The 13844-nt window shown below is 39.8% G+C and overlaps 1 protein-coding gene across 2 annotated transcripts in view; it reads right to left on the reverse strand.

Moving 5' to 3' along the window:
• Window positions 1-798: 798 nt before the first annotated feature.
• The window catches only part of APBA1 (amyloid beta precursor protein binding family A member 1), a 105242-nt gene continuing 92196 nt past the window's right edge, over window positions 799-13844 (reverse strand). For both annotated transcript variants that reach the window (XM_075740892.1, XM_075740893.1), the window contains 5 exons: window positions 11181-11360; window positions 10175-10387; window positions 6267-6386; window positions 5470-5610; window positions 799-4159 (listed from right to left, as the gene is read on the reverse strand). In XM_075740892.1, coding sequence (XP_075597007.1) covers window positions 4088-4159; window positions 5470-5610; window positions 6267-6386; window positions 10175-10387; window positions 11181-11360 — 726 coding nt within the window. In that variant the 3' untranslated portion in view covers window positions 799-4087. The remainder of the gene's footprint in view (window positions 4160-5469; window positions 5611-6266; window positions 6387-10174; window positions 10388-11180; window positions 11361-13844) is intronic.

Genomic DNA, 13844 nt, shown 5'->3' on the forward strand with positions numbered 1-13844 from the left:
TGGCCTTTGCTGGTTGACTTTCAAATACCATCATGTTTTTTATAGTCAACGTCTCATTATATAAATATTTTTTAACTTTAGCACAGGCAGTTCCAGGATTTACCCTAATGACAGACATATTACAATTCTACTTTTTATTTATTCCAATTGTATTAGGTCTTTCAGAATAAACCATGCTGGTGAGCTTTGAAGAAAAACAGTGGTTTCAGAAATGATAGGAAGTGTAAAGAATTTTTAGCAAGGCCTCATTTATGAAAAAAAAAAAGGTATTTAAATTTATTCAGACAATGAAATAATATTTGTCACATAAAAGGCATCTTGAAATAGCATATTTTTGGAAGAGTCAGGCATGGTGACATTTCACACGGTAAAAACTGGGATTCAACCTTAAATAAGGAATCAGCGTAATTTAGGAGCACTAGTCTCTTTAATTACCTGAAAATAAAACTGCTTTAAAAATAAAGTTACTAGCATTGGTTGACACCTACAGAAACACATGCAGTATTACTCCAGACTAAGTGGCAAAAGAGAAGTTCAGACACCTTCCAAGCATTCACGCATTCAGTATCGGCAAGCCAACCCCTAGACCGGTATGAGCAAACTCTCAGCCTTGTCTGAGGTATTTTTGGTTTGTATTTTATTGTTGCAAATCTTACAGACATTAGCGCTCTGTTAAATAAAGGAATGTAGCACAGTAAATACGTCACAACAAAATATCTGGCCGGAACCTTCCCCTGCTCCCCGCCAAAAAAAGCCCACTCCTCTCCCTGTTGCGTGCCCCCCCCCCCCCCCCCCCCATCAAACCACTGTAGCTTGATTACAGAGGTCAGAGACCTGTGGCAAAAAACATCAGAAGAATTACATTCAGTAGATGTGCAGTATCAACATTCCAGGCTCACATATATTTATATATATATTTATATTTATATAGAGATCATTAAATGTTTACAAAGAACAATATTGTTACAAATACAATACTATACTTCTCCCAACGCTTTACATAATTTCTATTCACCCTCTTTACAGAACGATAGTACAACTTCATAGTCTAGGTACTGCGCTAAATATGTACAAGAGATTTCAACCACATTGCTGTCTTCAAATACATTTCATTTAGAAAACAAGGAAAGTAAGCAAATCTGGAAATCCCCACTGAGTCTCAAATTCAAACAAGACTCAAAACAAATGTGTGAAACTTGCCAATAAAAAAAATATAAGGGATGTTTCATCCTTAATGTAAACACTGAAGAGTTAATTAGACTGTATGAAGCAGCAAGGATGAAAAAGAATTCAGCTCTGTCACTGAAGATGGAATGTAAACTAGCAGTTTGCTCCTTTGAATCTGTTAAAAAATCACATATGTAATCTAACAAACTGCTGCAAGAGTCTAGAGAACTGCCAGCTTTCTTTTTAGAGCTCCTTTTTCTTGAAACTCTTTCCCTTCACAAAGTAAGGAAGTGTGCACATGCTATGGACCTCCCAGCTTAGAAATCTTACGCACACACTGTAATTGGAAAAACTGAGATTTTTTTTTTTGCTAGATTCTGATCCTGCAAGCATTCACTTGCTTAATGTTAAGCACCTATTTACCATGAACTGTTCAAGCATTCAAGTGCCAGTAACTTCACAGAATCTTTGCTGCAAGATTTTCAAAGAAACAGTTGTTTCATCCCAAAATACATTTGCATGTTCAGGTCTTCCTCATTTCCCAGTGAAGTGAGTTAAAGACCCCCACCACGTCAGCTGGACAGAACCACAGAAACAAGTGAAGCTGAGAGTGTAAACACAGCAGGAACTAGAAGCATGATAACCGTGTCAAGAGTTCACTGAGTTTCCTCAGCCAACTTATGGAAAGGCTGCACTGCATATAATCTTCTAAATCGTACATGGTTATATATCATATTTACATATATTACTATATATATGGAAAGTTCTGGAAGAAAGTTCAAATTATCATAAACCAGATGCCTACAGTTAAACAATATACTCACAAGTCATTCACTATCTAGTTGCATCAGTCAGGTAGCAGAGGTGAGTACTAACCTGGAACACTAACACCGCTCTCTTGTGCAATCTGCTATTCTGGAGATTGGGATTAAATTATATAGCAACAAGAACTGCAGTAAAATCAAGTCATTATACATTAATCTCAACACTAAAACATATTCACTTACTACGATAGTTTATGCACCACTTCATTATCTCCCTTAAATATTTACTGCCCACTGAAATACAAAGTTTGTTCTCTACCTCTGATGGGCCCCATGGATATCCACCATTGCTGAAAGCCAAAAACAGACCTCTGGCAAGAGTGCTCAATGGCTCTCAGCAGCATCTGCACCAAGTGTGCATATGCGCGTACACACGTGCACTTCCATGAATCTCCGTAGTAATGTCTAGGTATCGTTACTGGACTGCAAACAACACTTACATTGCACAGTCCACCCCACAATAACTGAGAAACAAGTGGCTATGACCAACGGCACATTTGCGAAGCAGAAGTGGTGTGTGGCTGTGTGCGGCCTTTCATCTCACTGAACCTTTCTATCACAGTAAAACGCAGCAGAAACTGTTTCTCAAAAAGAAATCAACATAATTTGCCTAGACTAAATGCATGGTTCAATTTCAGCATAAATACTAGTATACAGTTCTGATAAAAAATAACCACAGAGAGTGGAGAATTTTCCTCTCACCAGGAAGAAAAGCCACTGCTTTTTTTTTTTTTCCCCACTCTTAAAAAAAAAGCCCAACCCAACCCCTTTTTCCCCATTTTGTCTCTAGCATGCAAGTTAGATGCCAATCAAATCCTAGATTTCATACACCCCTACAGTTTATCATCTTCATACAAGTACATATAGTACACACATATCTCCTTTAAGTGTCATACATAGGGAAAAAAATCACAAGTTAAATTATATAACAAAATAAATAAGTTTATTCCCACCTCATCCCTTCCACTGTTATCTATATCATGACCTAAAGAGAAAGTCAAAATTAGACAGGTCTTTGGACAAAAATATATGTTGAAACTGGCTCAGAGAACAAAATTACTTAGAATGGTCTGCAGATCTCTTATATTCAAACTTCATAAATAGCAAGCACAATTTTAAAAATGTCTATATACACTGGTACACATGGCCGTGTGCACCAAATTCAGAATTAAGAGCCTAGAAAAAGTGTAGCTATTGAGGAAAGCTTCTCACCATTTCTTTTGTAGATATTTAAAGATCCTCCCCCCGTCATTTAACCTCTAAAATAGGCAAGGGACTATAAAAGACATGTTTGCATTTAAAAATAAAGTAGAAGAAAACAAAAAGTTAGAAATCTGGGGGCAGAGAGAGGGAGGCAGCTGTAAAAAAATGCCTCCCAAATTACTTAGAGTAAGTAATGCAAGTGTAACGTTTCAGCAAGTCACAGAGTACCTTTCAGGGTCCTACTATCATGAAGAACTGATGACAGAGGAGAATTAAAAGGTGTGTATTTGGATAGTCCATTTTACAACAGCAGCATTTAGTGAGTCTTCATAAGCAGGTAATTCTTCCTGAGGGCAAAACTATCCTTTTGGTATTCTACTTTCCCTACAGACACAAACCATTAATACTGAGCTCAGTGCCTGTGGGAAAATAGGGCAAGAAAAACAAAGTCACATGCAGGATACCCAAGAGAACACTTGCACCCTATACTTCTGTTTGGTAAAGACATCTTTCATTCAGCAACATTTAATTTACTCAGTTTGTCAAATTATAGCCACAAAAATAAAAGTCATTATGAAGCATGAAGCAGAGTCAATCTTCTTTGTGAATCCTGCTGTGAGCAATGCTGCTGTTGTTCTCCTGTTTTGCATACCGAACTGCAATAAGTTTTGCTTGTAAAAAGATGCAACCAAAATAGTCCCATAGATGTATTTTGCCCTTTCCCAAAATACAGGAAAATGGTGAGGAGAAAAGGAAAAAGGGAGGGAGGAGAGAGACACACTGTGTTTGTGTCTGTGAAGGAGAGAGAGACACACAGAAATGCAGCACTAGAGAGACAAGCACTAATGAGGAAAAACATCCTCCATGCACATTGTGATGGTGAGGTGTCAGCTTTAGATGTAAACTGGTTGTTCTTGCGCAGTCAACAATCTGTACATGGCAGCTGGCATAGTCTTCATATGAATCTAGAGGCAATACGACAAGTTAATCAATGTTCCTAACATGCATACTACAACAGAGCATTCGTGAAAGAACTAGCTACGGTCATACAGGACAGAAGGGAAAGGTAAAACCTGAGAGTTTTCATACCCTTATTAAAGTACTGCAAGCAGTGATTTTATGAAACAGTATGTTTAGTATCAATGCACCATCTAAAGTTGTGAACACTTCATATTTTCAGATAAGGGTTCTTCTAAAACATAGGAGAACTATGGGTAAATAATAAAAGAAATGGTATGCTGGCTTGCTCTCACTTCCATTACTTAGGTCTGAATAGCAAGAGGCTAATAGAGGTAGAATCACAGAATTATGGAACAGTTTGAGTTGAAATGGTCCTTTGAAGATTTAAGTCCAACCTGGCCTTGAACACTTCTAGGGATGAGGCATCCACAGCTTCTCTGGGCAACCTGTTCCAGTGCCTCACCACCCTCACAGTAAAGAATTTCATCCTAATATCTAAACTAAATCTACTCTCTTTCAGCTTAAAACTGTCACTACAGGCCCTGGTAAAAAGTCTGCCTCCATCTTTCTTACAAGCCTCCTTTAAATATTGAAAGGCTGCAGTAAGGTCTCCCTGGACCCTTCTCTTCTCCAGACTGAACAACCCCAACTCTCTCAGCCTCAGTCCTCATAGGAGAGGTGCTCCAGCCCTCTGATCACCTTTGTGGCCCTTCTCTGGACCGTCTCCAACAGGTCCATGGCTTGCTTGTATGGGCGACCCCAGAGCTGGACACAGTACTCCAGGCGGGGTCTCATGAGAGCGGAGCAGAGGGGCAGAATCACCTCCCTCGACCTGCTGGTCACGCTGCTTTTGATGCAGCCCAGGATATGACTGGCTTTCTGGGCTGCAAGTGCACATCGCTGGCTCATGTCCAATTTTTCATCCACCACCCAACTCCTTTTCCATAGGGCTGCTCTCAATCCATCCATCTTGCAGTCTGTACTGATGTTGGAGATTGCCCCAACCCATGTGCGGGACCTTACCCTTGGCCATGTTGAACTCCACAAAGGTCACATGGGCCCTCTTTTCAAGCCTGTCAAGGTCCCTTTAATGGCATCCCTTTCCTTGAGCTTATCAATTACACCTCTGAGCTTAGTGTCATCCACAAACTTGCTGAAGGTGCACTCAGTCCCACTTGTCTACATAGTTGGTGAAGATATTAAAAAGTATTGGTTCCAATATGGTCCCTTGAGAGACACCACTTTTTACTGGTTTCCACGTTGTTACTGGTAGCAGTGATGAATTATATTGCTTAGACACATTGCCTGCTCTTACCTCACCAACAGCATTTGAGAGAATGTGAACAATTTTCTCATGGGGTGTCGCTACAACACTCTGTCCATTGATTTCAATGATCCGATGGCCGACACGCACACCTCCTCGCTCTGCTATACCTCCTCTCATAAGGCTACAGATCTGGAAAAGAAAGGACAAATTTATCAGAGTCCAGATAAGGAACAGAGGCTTTAGATTATCCATTTTTGCCTGTAAACTGTAAATCAGCATTTAAACACAGAGGCTTGCAACAAATTCTAAAATGTAATAGATCACTCATTCAAAGTAAAATTTGTTAGTGACAAATAACTACTGGATATTCTCTTCCAAGAACAGAACAAACTATCAGAAAAGGCTGTGTTGTACATTGCATGTGCTGTGGTTTGGAAATTTAAAAGTGTATGAAGGACCACAGTTTAACAATGTTCAAAGTTGTAAGATGTCTTACAACAAAAAAGGACAGGTTTCTTCTTCTGAGATCATGCAATGGCTTGGTTAGAGACATGAATGATGCAGACTGAAAGCAGCCTCTGCTACACATTTTTGTTTCTCTAACCTAAAACAGCTTTCCTGTTCCTCTGGCTGACTTTAAAGTTGTGAACTAAGTAGAGTCAAAGACAAAAAATAACTCTGTTTAAGTCTAAGATATAAAAGCGGAGTTAACACATGTGCAAAGTCATGCCTGCTGTAAGGAAGAAAACGGCAGCTTCCCTCTTCCCACACTTAAACTTACCCACAAATAGACAAGAAGGCTCATGCATATTAAAGCTTAACCAGAGAGTGTGGAAGCTACTTACAATCCCATTCTGCACACTGAAACCCAACTGGTATCTGAGGTCTGGTCTCCTGATCAAGACTGTGGTTACTGGAGGACACCTAACTATGTTCAGTTTAACCCGGGCCTGGTTCTTCAAACCCTGCAAAAAGAAATCACCATGAAAAATGCTGGCAAAGACAGATCAAAACATTTAACATAAGCACTTTGGGGGTGTGTGTGTGGGAGAAGTGTTAAAATATTGACATGGGAACAGCCCTGAATAAACAGCTCTTAGTATACATTGTAACAGAATCTGATCGCTGAACGCCAGGCACAAGCATCAGAATATTCAGTGAAATGAGTGATAAAACATCAATTTTTTTCTTGCCAAGAGGCCGATACAGTTATTTTAAGAAAATTTGCTTCCTGTCAGCAATTTCCTCATTTGATAAAACAAATCACATGTAAAAAGAATAATAAACAGGTTTATACAGCTAACCAAAAAAGCCAATGACTGTGCATGGGAAATAAAATTTTAAATAAATAGCTAAGCTACAAATAAGTGGCTTCCTTGCAGAAAATATTCAATTCTGTCAAGCAAACAGCAGGTCCTGCTCATATCATGCTTGTATAAGCAGTGCTCCTAACTTCCGTTCCTTCTCCTTTCTAAATGAGTTAAATCACATTCATCATTAACTCCTTGCTACCGAAACTCTGAAGGAGGAAAATTTATTTTTACTGTCAGGGTGGTAAAATACTGGAATAGATTACCCAGTGAGGTTGTGGAGTATCCAACCTTGGAGTTATTTAAAGCCTAGTGGGCACAGCCCTAAGCAACCTGCTCTACTTTGAACCAAAGTGTTGGTCAGACCAGCTTTAGCAGTGACTGCCAGCCTCAGAGACTCTGTGATCGTGTGGCTCCATGAAAACTCAAATGTAAAAATGCAGATAACTGCAATCTGACCCCTTGTACAACTTCAAGTATTCAGAGCTCTTAGAGACTGTGAAGATATTTTTCTGAAATGCTTCATTCACACAAAGGATGAGCATAAATAAATACATAAATAAAATCCACCTCAAGAAAGAAATGCCTTATAAAGAATACAGCAACTTCAACCTTAGTTACTACAGCACCTACCCACTCCAGTACCTACTTCTGAATGCCTTTTATATGTACAATTGAAATCTGGGTCCCACTGCAACTAACAGGTGTCCGACACTGACTTCAAAAGGTTAATTAAAAAAAATAATGCTACTGTAGCTAAGGTAATACACTGAAGGCTCTACATCCAGTTTACCGCTGCTGATTCTGTTCAGCCAAACTCCTGTTTCAGCAGAGACTTGAATATCTAAACCGGCACCCTGCCAGGGTGAACTGCCTTAGAGTCTGTTTTCTTGTCAGTGCCTTGACCCGGATGCAGTCATCACAGGGGAAACAGCTGCCCTCACTTCCACAGTGTTGAGCTCAGCTTGGCTAATTATTGAGAGCGGCTCCAAGCGAACAGGTGCATGAACACAAAATGACAAAGCCCCTGTCTGTGGGAACTGCCTCTGCTCTGCTCTCAGCAGAAAGAAGGTCCGAACTCCGTCTCTTCCATGACTATGGGCTCCTCCACTTTGGTGAGAGGTTAGCAGCGCACCACACATGCTCAAGGGCCATTCATCTTCTATATGAAGGTCTTCACAATGACACGCATAAGAGAAGACAGGGACTAACTGACCTGTACTAAGCTGTGGGTACAATGTTTACTGAAAAGTCTGAGTGGCTTTTGCCTCAGCCAGGAGGACAGGAGTCATGCAGAGTACTGGAGTTGTCCATTTCTATGAGGAATTTAGGTGTCTAACTTCAGTCATCTGAGTTCATTCAGGTTACATGCCCTCAAAAGAGTGGATATCACAGTGCTCTTACTTCCCTGGTGAATGTGTAAGTTGTTTATATAGATTGCTTGCAAAAAAAGTAATGTGGTTCCAAACAAATAATTCTTCTAATTTTACAGAAAGTGCATGTATTTCAAAAGTGGTTAATTTTCTGTATTATGCAGATTGGTAATATACACTGATCAGAAACAAAACAATTGTGTCATTTGACCAACTTATTTGCTTATCCAGTCCCTGAGTCTGCTTCTGATAGTAGCCAGCACCAGATACTTCGGTAAAAAAAACAAGTAGCATAATACAATGAGGGAATAACCACCACATATGGAAAGCTTCTTCCAAGCTCTGTCAGTTTGCAATTGGTTTATGGTCAATTAGTAGCAGAGATTACATCCATAATACTGAAATTATCTTATTTGAAGTTCTTGCAAGATATTCTTCTCATCTACATAATATTGTCATCTGTTCACAGGAGTCCTTACAGCATGCTGAAGAAATCTGAAATCCTGAGGTATTTCCACCACATTTAAATGTGTGCTTAGATCATTCAGTGACATATATACTTGTAACCAGAAGTGCTATATGAACAGTACGGTTCTGAAGACCTGCAAATGTACAGACTATCTTCTCTTTAGAAAGACAATGGCTGGCAGTTCCTATGGCAACAGCAGTATCAGTGAGGAAAAGGTCTGCAGAAGCTGGAAACAGCAAAGCTGGTTGTTTCTCTTTGGAGAAAGTACACATGAGCATAATGAAACTCCACCTGAAAAGCCTCTGAATTAGAGAAGCATAACAGTTTTAGAAATAAAACTGATGTGGCATAGGAAACAAGTATGGTTAACATGAAAAGCCTAAATTTGCAGGAAGTTTTGTTCCAGTGCAAGTGGCACAAAGATATTTAATATGACTTTTTTTCCTTCTGTCACAAATGTAACTGTTTTTGCCATGTCTTTAGCATGCTACACTTCCAGGCTATTTCTACTCACTGAATCTAAAATGGCTGGTTCACTGACTTATGCATCTATTACACAACAGAACTCAGCGTTAACATTTTTGGAAAACAGAATGGGAAGTCTTTATAGCATACATTTTAGTTCAAGTATAAAGAAACTAATCCGTGGACACAGACACAAAAAAATTAGTTTGTAATTTTTTTTTTTACTTTGTAAATGAAAAATTTACTTTTTAATTTAAAAAAGTACAAAATGCAGAAAAAACATATCACATAATACTACTTGTTACTAGAAAGTTGCCCAAATAAATAAGTTTAACAGGCATATTCCTAGAAATCAGAGGAGGATTTCTGTGTAGTACACCACCAGCATTAGATTATCTGTCTACATGTTATGATCTGCAGGAGCTCTGTGGAGCTGTTTCGATAAAAGTGTCCATATAGCTTCATCTCAAACATTCCCTAGCAATGCATCTTTCCAGCTTTTGAAACTCTGATGTTTAAATACCTATTCCCATGTATGCTACAGCTACCCCAGACACCATTCAGTTCAAGTTGACCTTGACTGCATGCTTTTCTGACAACTAGAAGAAAGCTCTTCTAATTAAAATATCCCTTTTAGCCAAGTGAAGAGAAGCATCACACTTTCAAATAATTCAGGCAAAATTTCTACAGAGGGTAAGTATGCCTTTAGTTCAAAGTTCAAGAGTTTTAAAAGTTGTTACCAACAATAAGAAAAAAGCATCAGCACTAGTTCAGCCAGATAGGAGGCTTTCAAACAGCTAATATAGCTTAGGATAATATTAGGCATCTATGCCTCCATTTGTCACACAAAATTTTAAGCATCTTCAGATGTCTATCTGGTAATATCTTCCTTCTTAACAAAATAGTCTCTTATGGAGTGAATTTCTGCAGAGCCTTTGTCTATACAAGTAAATGGCACAGGTCACTTTCTGGGAGTCAGAAAATCGGTGTAGTGTAATTCCCACTGTAGTTTAAAGATCATGAAATGGAGTGCTATGTAAACATTTCTTAAGAGTTTTCTTAAGAGTTTTATGCTTTCTGCTCACCTATTATGTAATCCTTTTAAAAGGTGTAACTTCCAGAAACATTCTCCATACCTTTATAATGCTCTGACACGTTGAGAGTGGTAAACCAACCAAACTGGTCCCATTGATTGACATGATCTGGTCCCCTATGTTCAGTTTCCCAGACTTCTCTGCTGGTCCTCCATGCATCATGTTGGCTATGATAACTGTAGGCAAAATGGATCCCCAGCCAGACTCCACAATCACTACACCTAGGATTTCTCCCTTTTGCTTTTCAATGTAAACCTGTATCATAAGAAAAAGTGTTTCAAAAAAATGCTTCTTCACACCTATGGAACTGATGAACACCCACCTTCCCAGACATTCATATAACCAACCAACGCATACCTCTCCTTATTTGCAACCTGCGTTTATAATTCAAAGGCAAAAACCCCCAGGGCACATATTTTACTACATTTGTATTCAAACATGAAATAATCAATGTTACACAATACAGATTTGGCTTAGTGCGAAACACCCCTCACAAGTTATTTCTGTATATGAGGAAAGGAAATGGGAGTGGAAGAAACCCTGGTGCCATGGGCTTCAGTAGAAAAAACTAAACTGGAAGAGATTGCAAGAGTTTATGACTGTGGATTGGAAAACCACTACCTGTGTGTTGCAGTGGTGCACTGGTTCATCTTTATTAACCAAGCTGCAAATCCTTTCAGCAAATACAATCCTTTGAAATCTGGAATCAGCCATGCCTTCCAAACACTCTATAAATTTATATTGTTTACTGCAATCTGTTAAACTGAATTACTCTGTTAATCTACTTTAAATGCATTTCATTAACATACAATGTCAAACATGTCTGAGAATTGTTTGGTAAATACCAAATTGGTAAATAATTTCACTGCTGATAAATTTTGGGTTCACTTTTTGCCTTTGAAACAGCACTGATGACAGGGTGTCCTACTTGGGAGGATATTCTAGGCTCACTGAGGTCACTTATAGGAAATACTAATGGTTTTCCATTAATGGGCCTGCAACTGGTACAGACCAGCTTAATGCTGTTATGGAAAAAAATGAGACATACATCTTTGCAGTTTTCGGATTTGGAGAAGTGAATCAGGTCATCATTGTACATGTCCTGGGTATTGAGCAAGTCACTATATTCCTTCTGGCTAAGGTCTTCTGGGTTGATTCCGTTTGCCCTCAGAAATTCCTGGTAGGCCACACTAAAAGCTTGACCTATGGACTGTGCAATCAGCTGTGCCTGTAGCAGTTCCCAGAGAAGAGAAAACAAAAAAGTGAAACATTCTGATGGTCTTGTCCAGTGACACTTTCTCATTTTCACACTGTAAAATGGATCATCAAGTCAACGAACCTATGAGTCAAGTTACTACAGTCCAGTTTTTAAAATATTTGTGCATTAAAGATTAATTTAAAAGACCCACAAAATGTCCACTCATTCACCTGTGCCATGAATCCATCTTTGGAAAGCAATTATAAATGAGAAATATAAATAAAGCCATCCTTTCACACGTAAGAACTAATATAAATGTAAAGGTATACCCACTGCAGTGACTGTAGCTCACAGCTACAATTCCTCCCACACATGCAGCTCCCAGATAGCTCTCCTTTCCAGCAGAGGCAACGCCATTCCCTGAGAAGCCAGCAGTGAAAAGGAAAATGTCTTCTAGAAAACACACAACCACATTTAAGAGGCTATTTCCTCCTTTTCTAACCCTCCTTTAAAACCATCACGTCCACACTAGCTGCTCCTACCTCAGCCTCAGATGAAAGAGGAAAAGGGGAGCAACTAGTGACCAGATCCAGTGGCCTTGAAGTGACTGGAAATGGTCACACACCCTGCTACCTTCTTCAACCTCTCTCCTCTAGATTTCTTGTTTCCCTCCCTCCAGCTCCCATGACTCTGCCAGTTCCTTGCCCCTTTTCTTCTCAGCCTGTCCTTTTTGCACGCACTCTCTTGCACCTGCAGCTTCCCATAGCCTTCTTTGCACCTAAAGCCACCAAACGTGCCACTCACTACACTGCATTGCTCCTATCGTGAGCTGTTCTACATGTGCAGCAGTGGGAGAGAAATTGGGCACAAGGCAGACACAGGGAAAGCTCTGTGTCATGCAAGCGTGAGGGATGCAGCTGAAAACAGCAGACCCAGAGGGATGCCTTCCTTTGAGGTAGTGACCATGGTTGGTATGAGACAGGTGATGGACAGGAGAGGAAAGCAGCACAGCATGGTGCAGAGTACTGCTGTGCAAAGCCGGAGCAATACGTGCAGTAAGTGCTGTGTAGTGCGCAGCAGCTGGCCACGATGTGTACTGAAACAGTTGCTTGGAGCACAGTGCTGGCTGTGGCAAAGGGAGGGAAGAAAAGACGAGTGCTCCACAGCTGACAAGGTAGGCCTGGGTGATGAATGAAGACTGCTGAGATTATTGTTATACAGCCTACCAGCTGTATTTAAAGTCCAGTTTGGTCCATAATAAGGGAAAGGTTCCCAACCTTGAAATAAAAAGCTGATTGTATCTTAAAGCAACTCAAACTAGTGCTAAACCTGCTGATGAGAATAGCATGACTGCTGTTGTTGAAAAGGCCAATAAACTGGCAGTTTTTTACCAATGCTCAGATCAACCCAGTTTTGACAGCAAGAAAACAGGAAAACTACAGCTCCATAGCTCAGTAACCTAGGTGAGGAGATAAATGCAGACTTTACATTCATACACATGAATCTTCTCTCCAAGAAGAGATCAGCTCCCAGCATTTGGACACAACACTAGGGTTCAGCTCATTTGAAGATCCAGCTCCAAACATAGTTGAAAATCTGGTGCTCTCCACCTTAGAAAAGGACCATTCCAAGCAGACACACATTCTGGCCAACACCCGCTTCAGGGCTTACAGTTTCTGTGTCAGTTACTGAGTAAATTCTTCTAAACACCCAGCTGTCCCAGAAGAAGAAAAGGCAATGATGATACATATATGAGTTTTATAATAGAAACAGGCTGTAGTGCTGCACTGGACGTACAAAAATCTTTGAAGCTGCCATCTCCTTGCTGCTAATGGTGCTACAATGTTTCCATTCTAACTATTTCTTAGTCTTTTGGGTATTTGACATAAATTTTGCAAACTATTTGTGAACTATACTATGACTAAGGAGAGCTGATACAATCTCCTGCAATTTCTCAGCATATTTTCACATTACAGAGCAATGCTTTTACTGGATCTACAGACATGTACTTTCCAGGCCAGTATCTAGTGGCATAGGAAGGGTGACATCTGACTCAAATATGGGTGGAACCAAATAAACCACAGAAACTAATGTGAGTGATCCCCTAAAATAAGCATAGATTCCAGCTAGCCAAAGTATTAACAGCAGCCTGGTAAACATCCAGGAAGTCTGGATCATAGTCAGGCCACTGCATGCTGAAGGTAAATAATCCCCAGCCTCTGGCATCTGACAGTTTGATTTTCTTTTTCAACTCGCCAATAAGACAGCTAGCAGTGTCCACACTTACGGCTAGAAATACAGGAACAGCAGCCTCAAAGCAGGCAGCAGATCAAGTGATATTAAGCCAAAAAAACCCATTGGGTAATCTTTTTCTTTTCACATCAGTTTCTTGAAAGGCTTTGCGAAACTGGCATACATGTTATTTTAGGTAAAAAAAAAAAAATCCACATTTTTTGTATGCTCTCTGTCAAAATTTGGGTAGAGGATTACGTCTATCAGTGCTCTTGCGTTTAC

The sequence above is a fragment of the Balearica regulorum genome, chromosome Z (assembly GCF_011004875.1).
Source record: "Balearica regulorum gibbericeps isolate bBalReg1 chromosome Z, bBalReg1.pri, whole genome shotgun sequence".
Lineage (NCBI taxonomy): Eukaryota > Metazoa > Chordata > Aves > Gruiformes > Gruidae > Balearica > Balearica regulorum.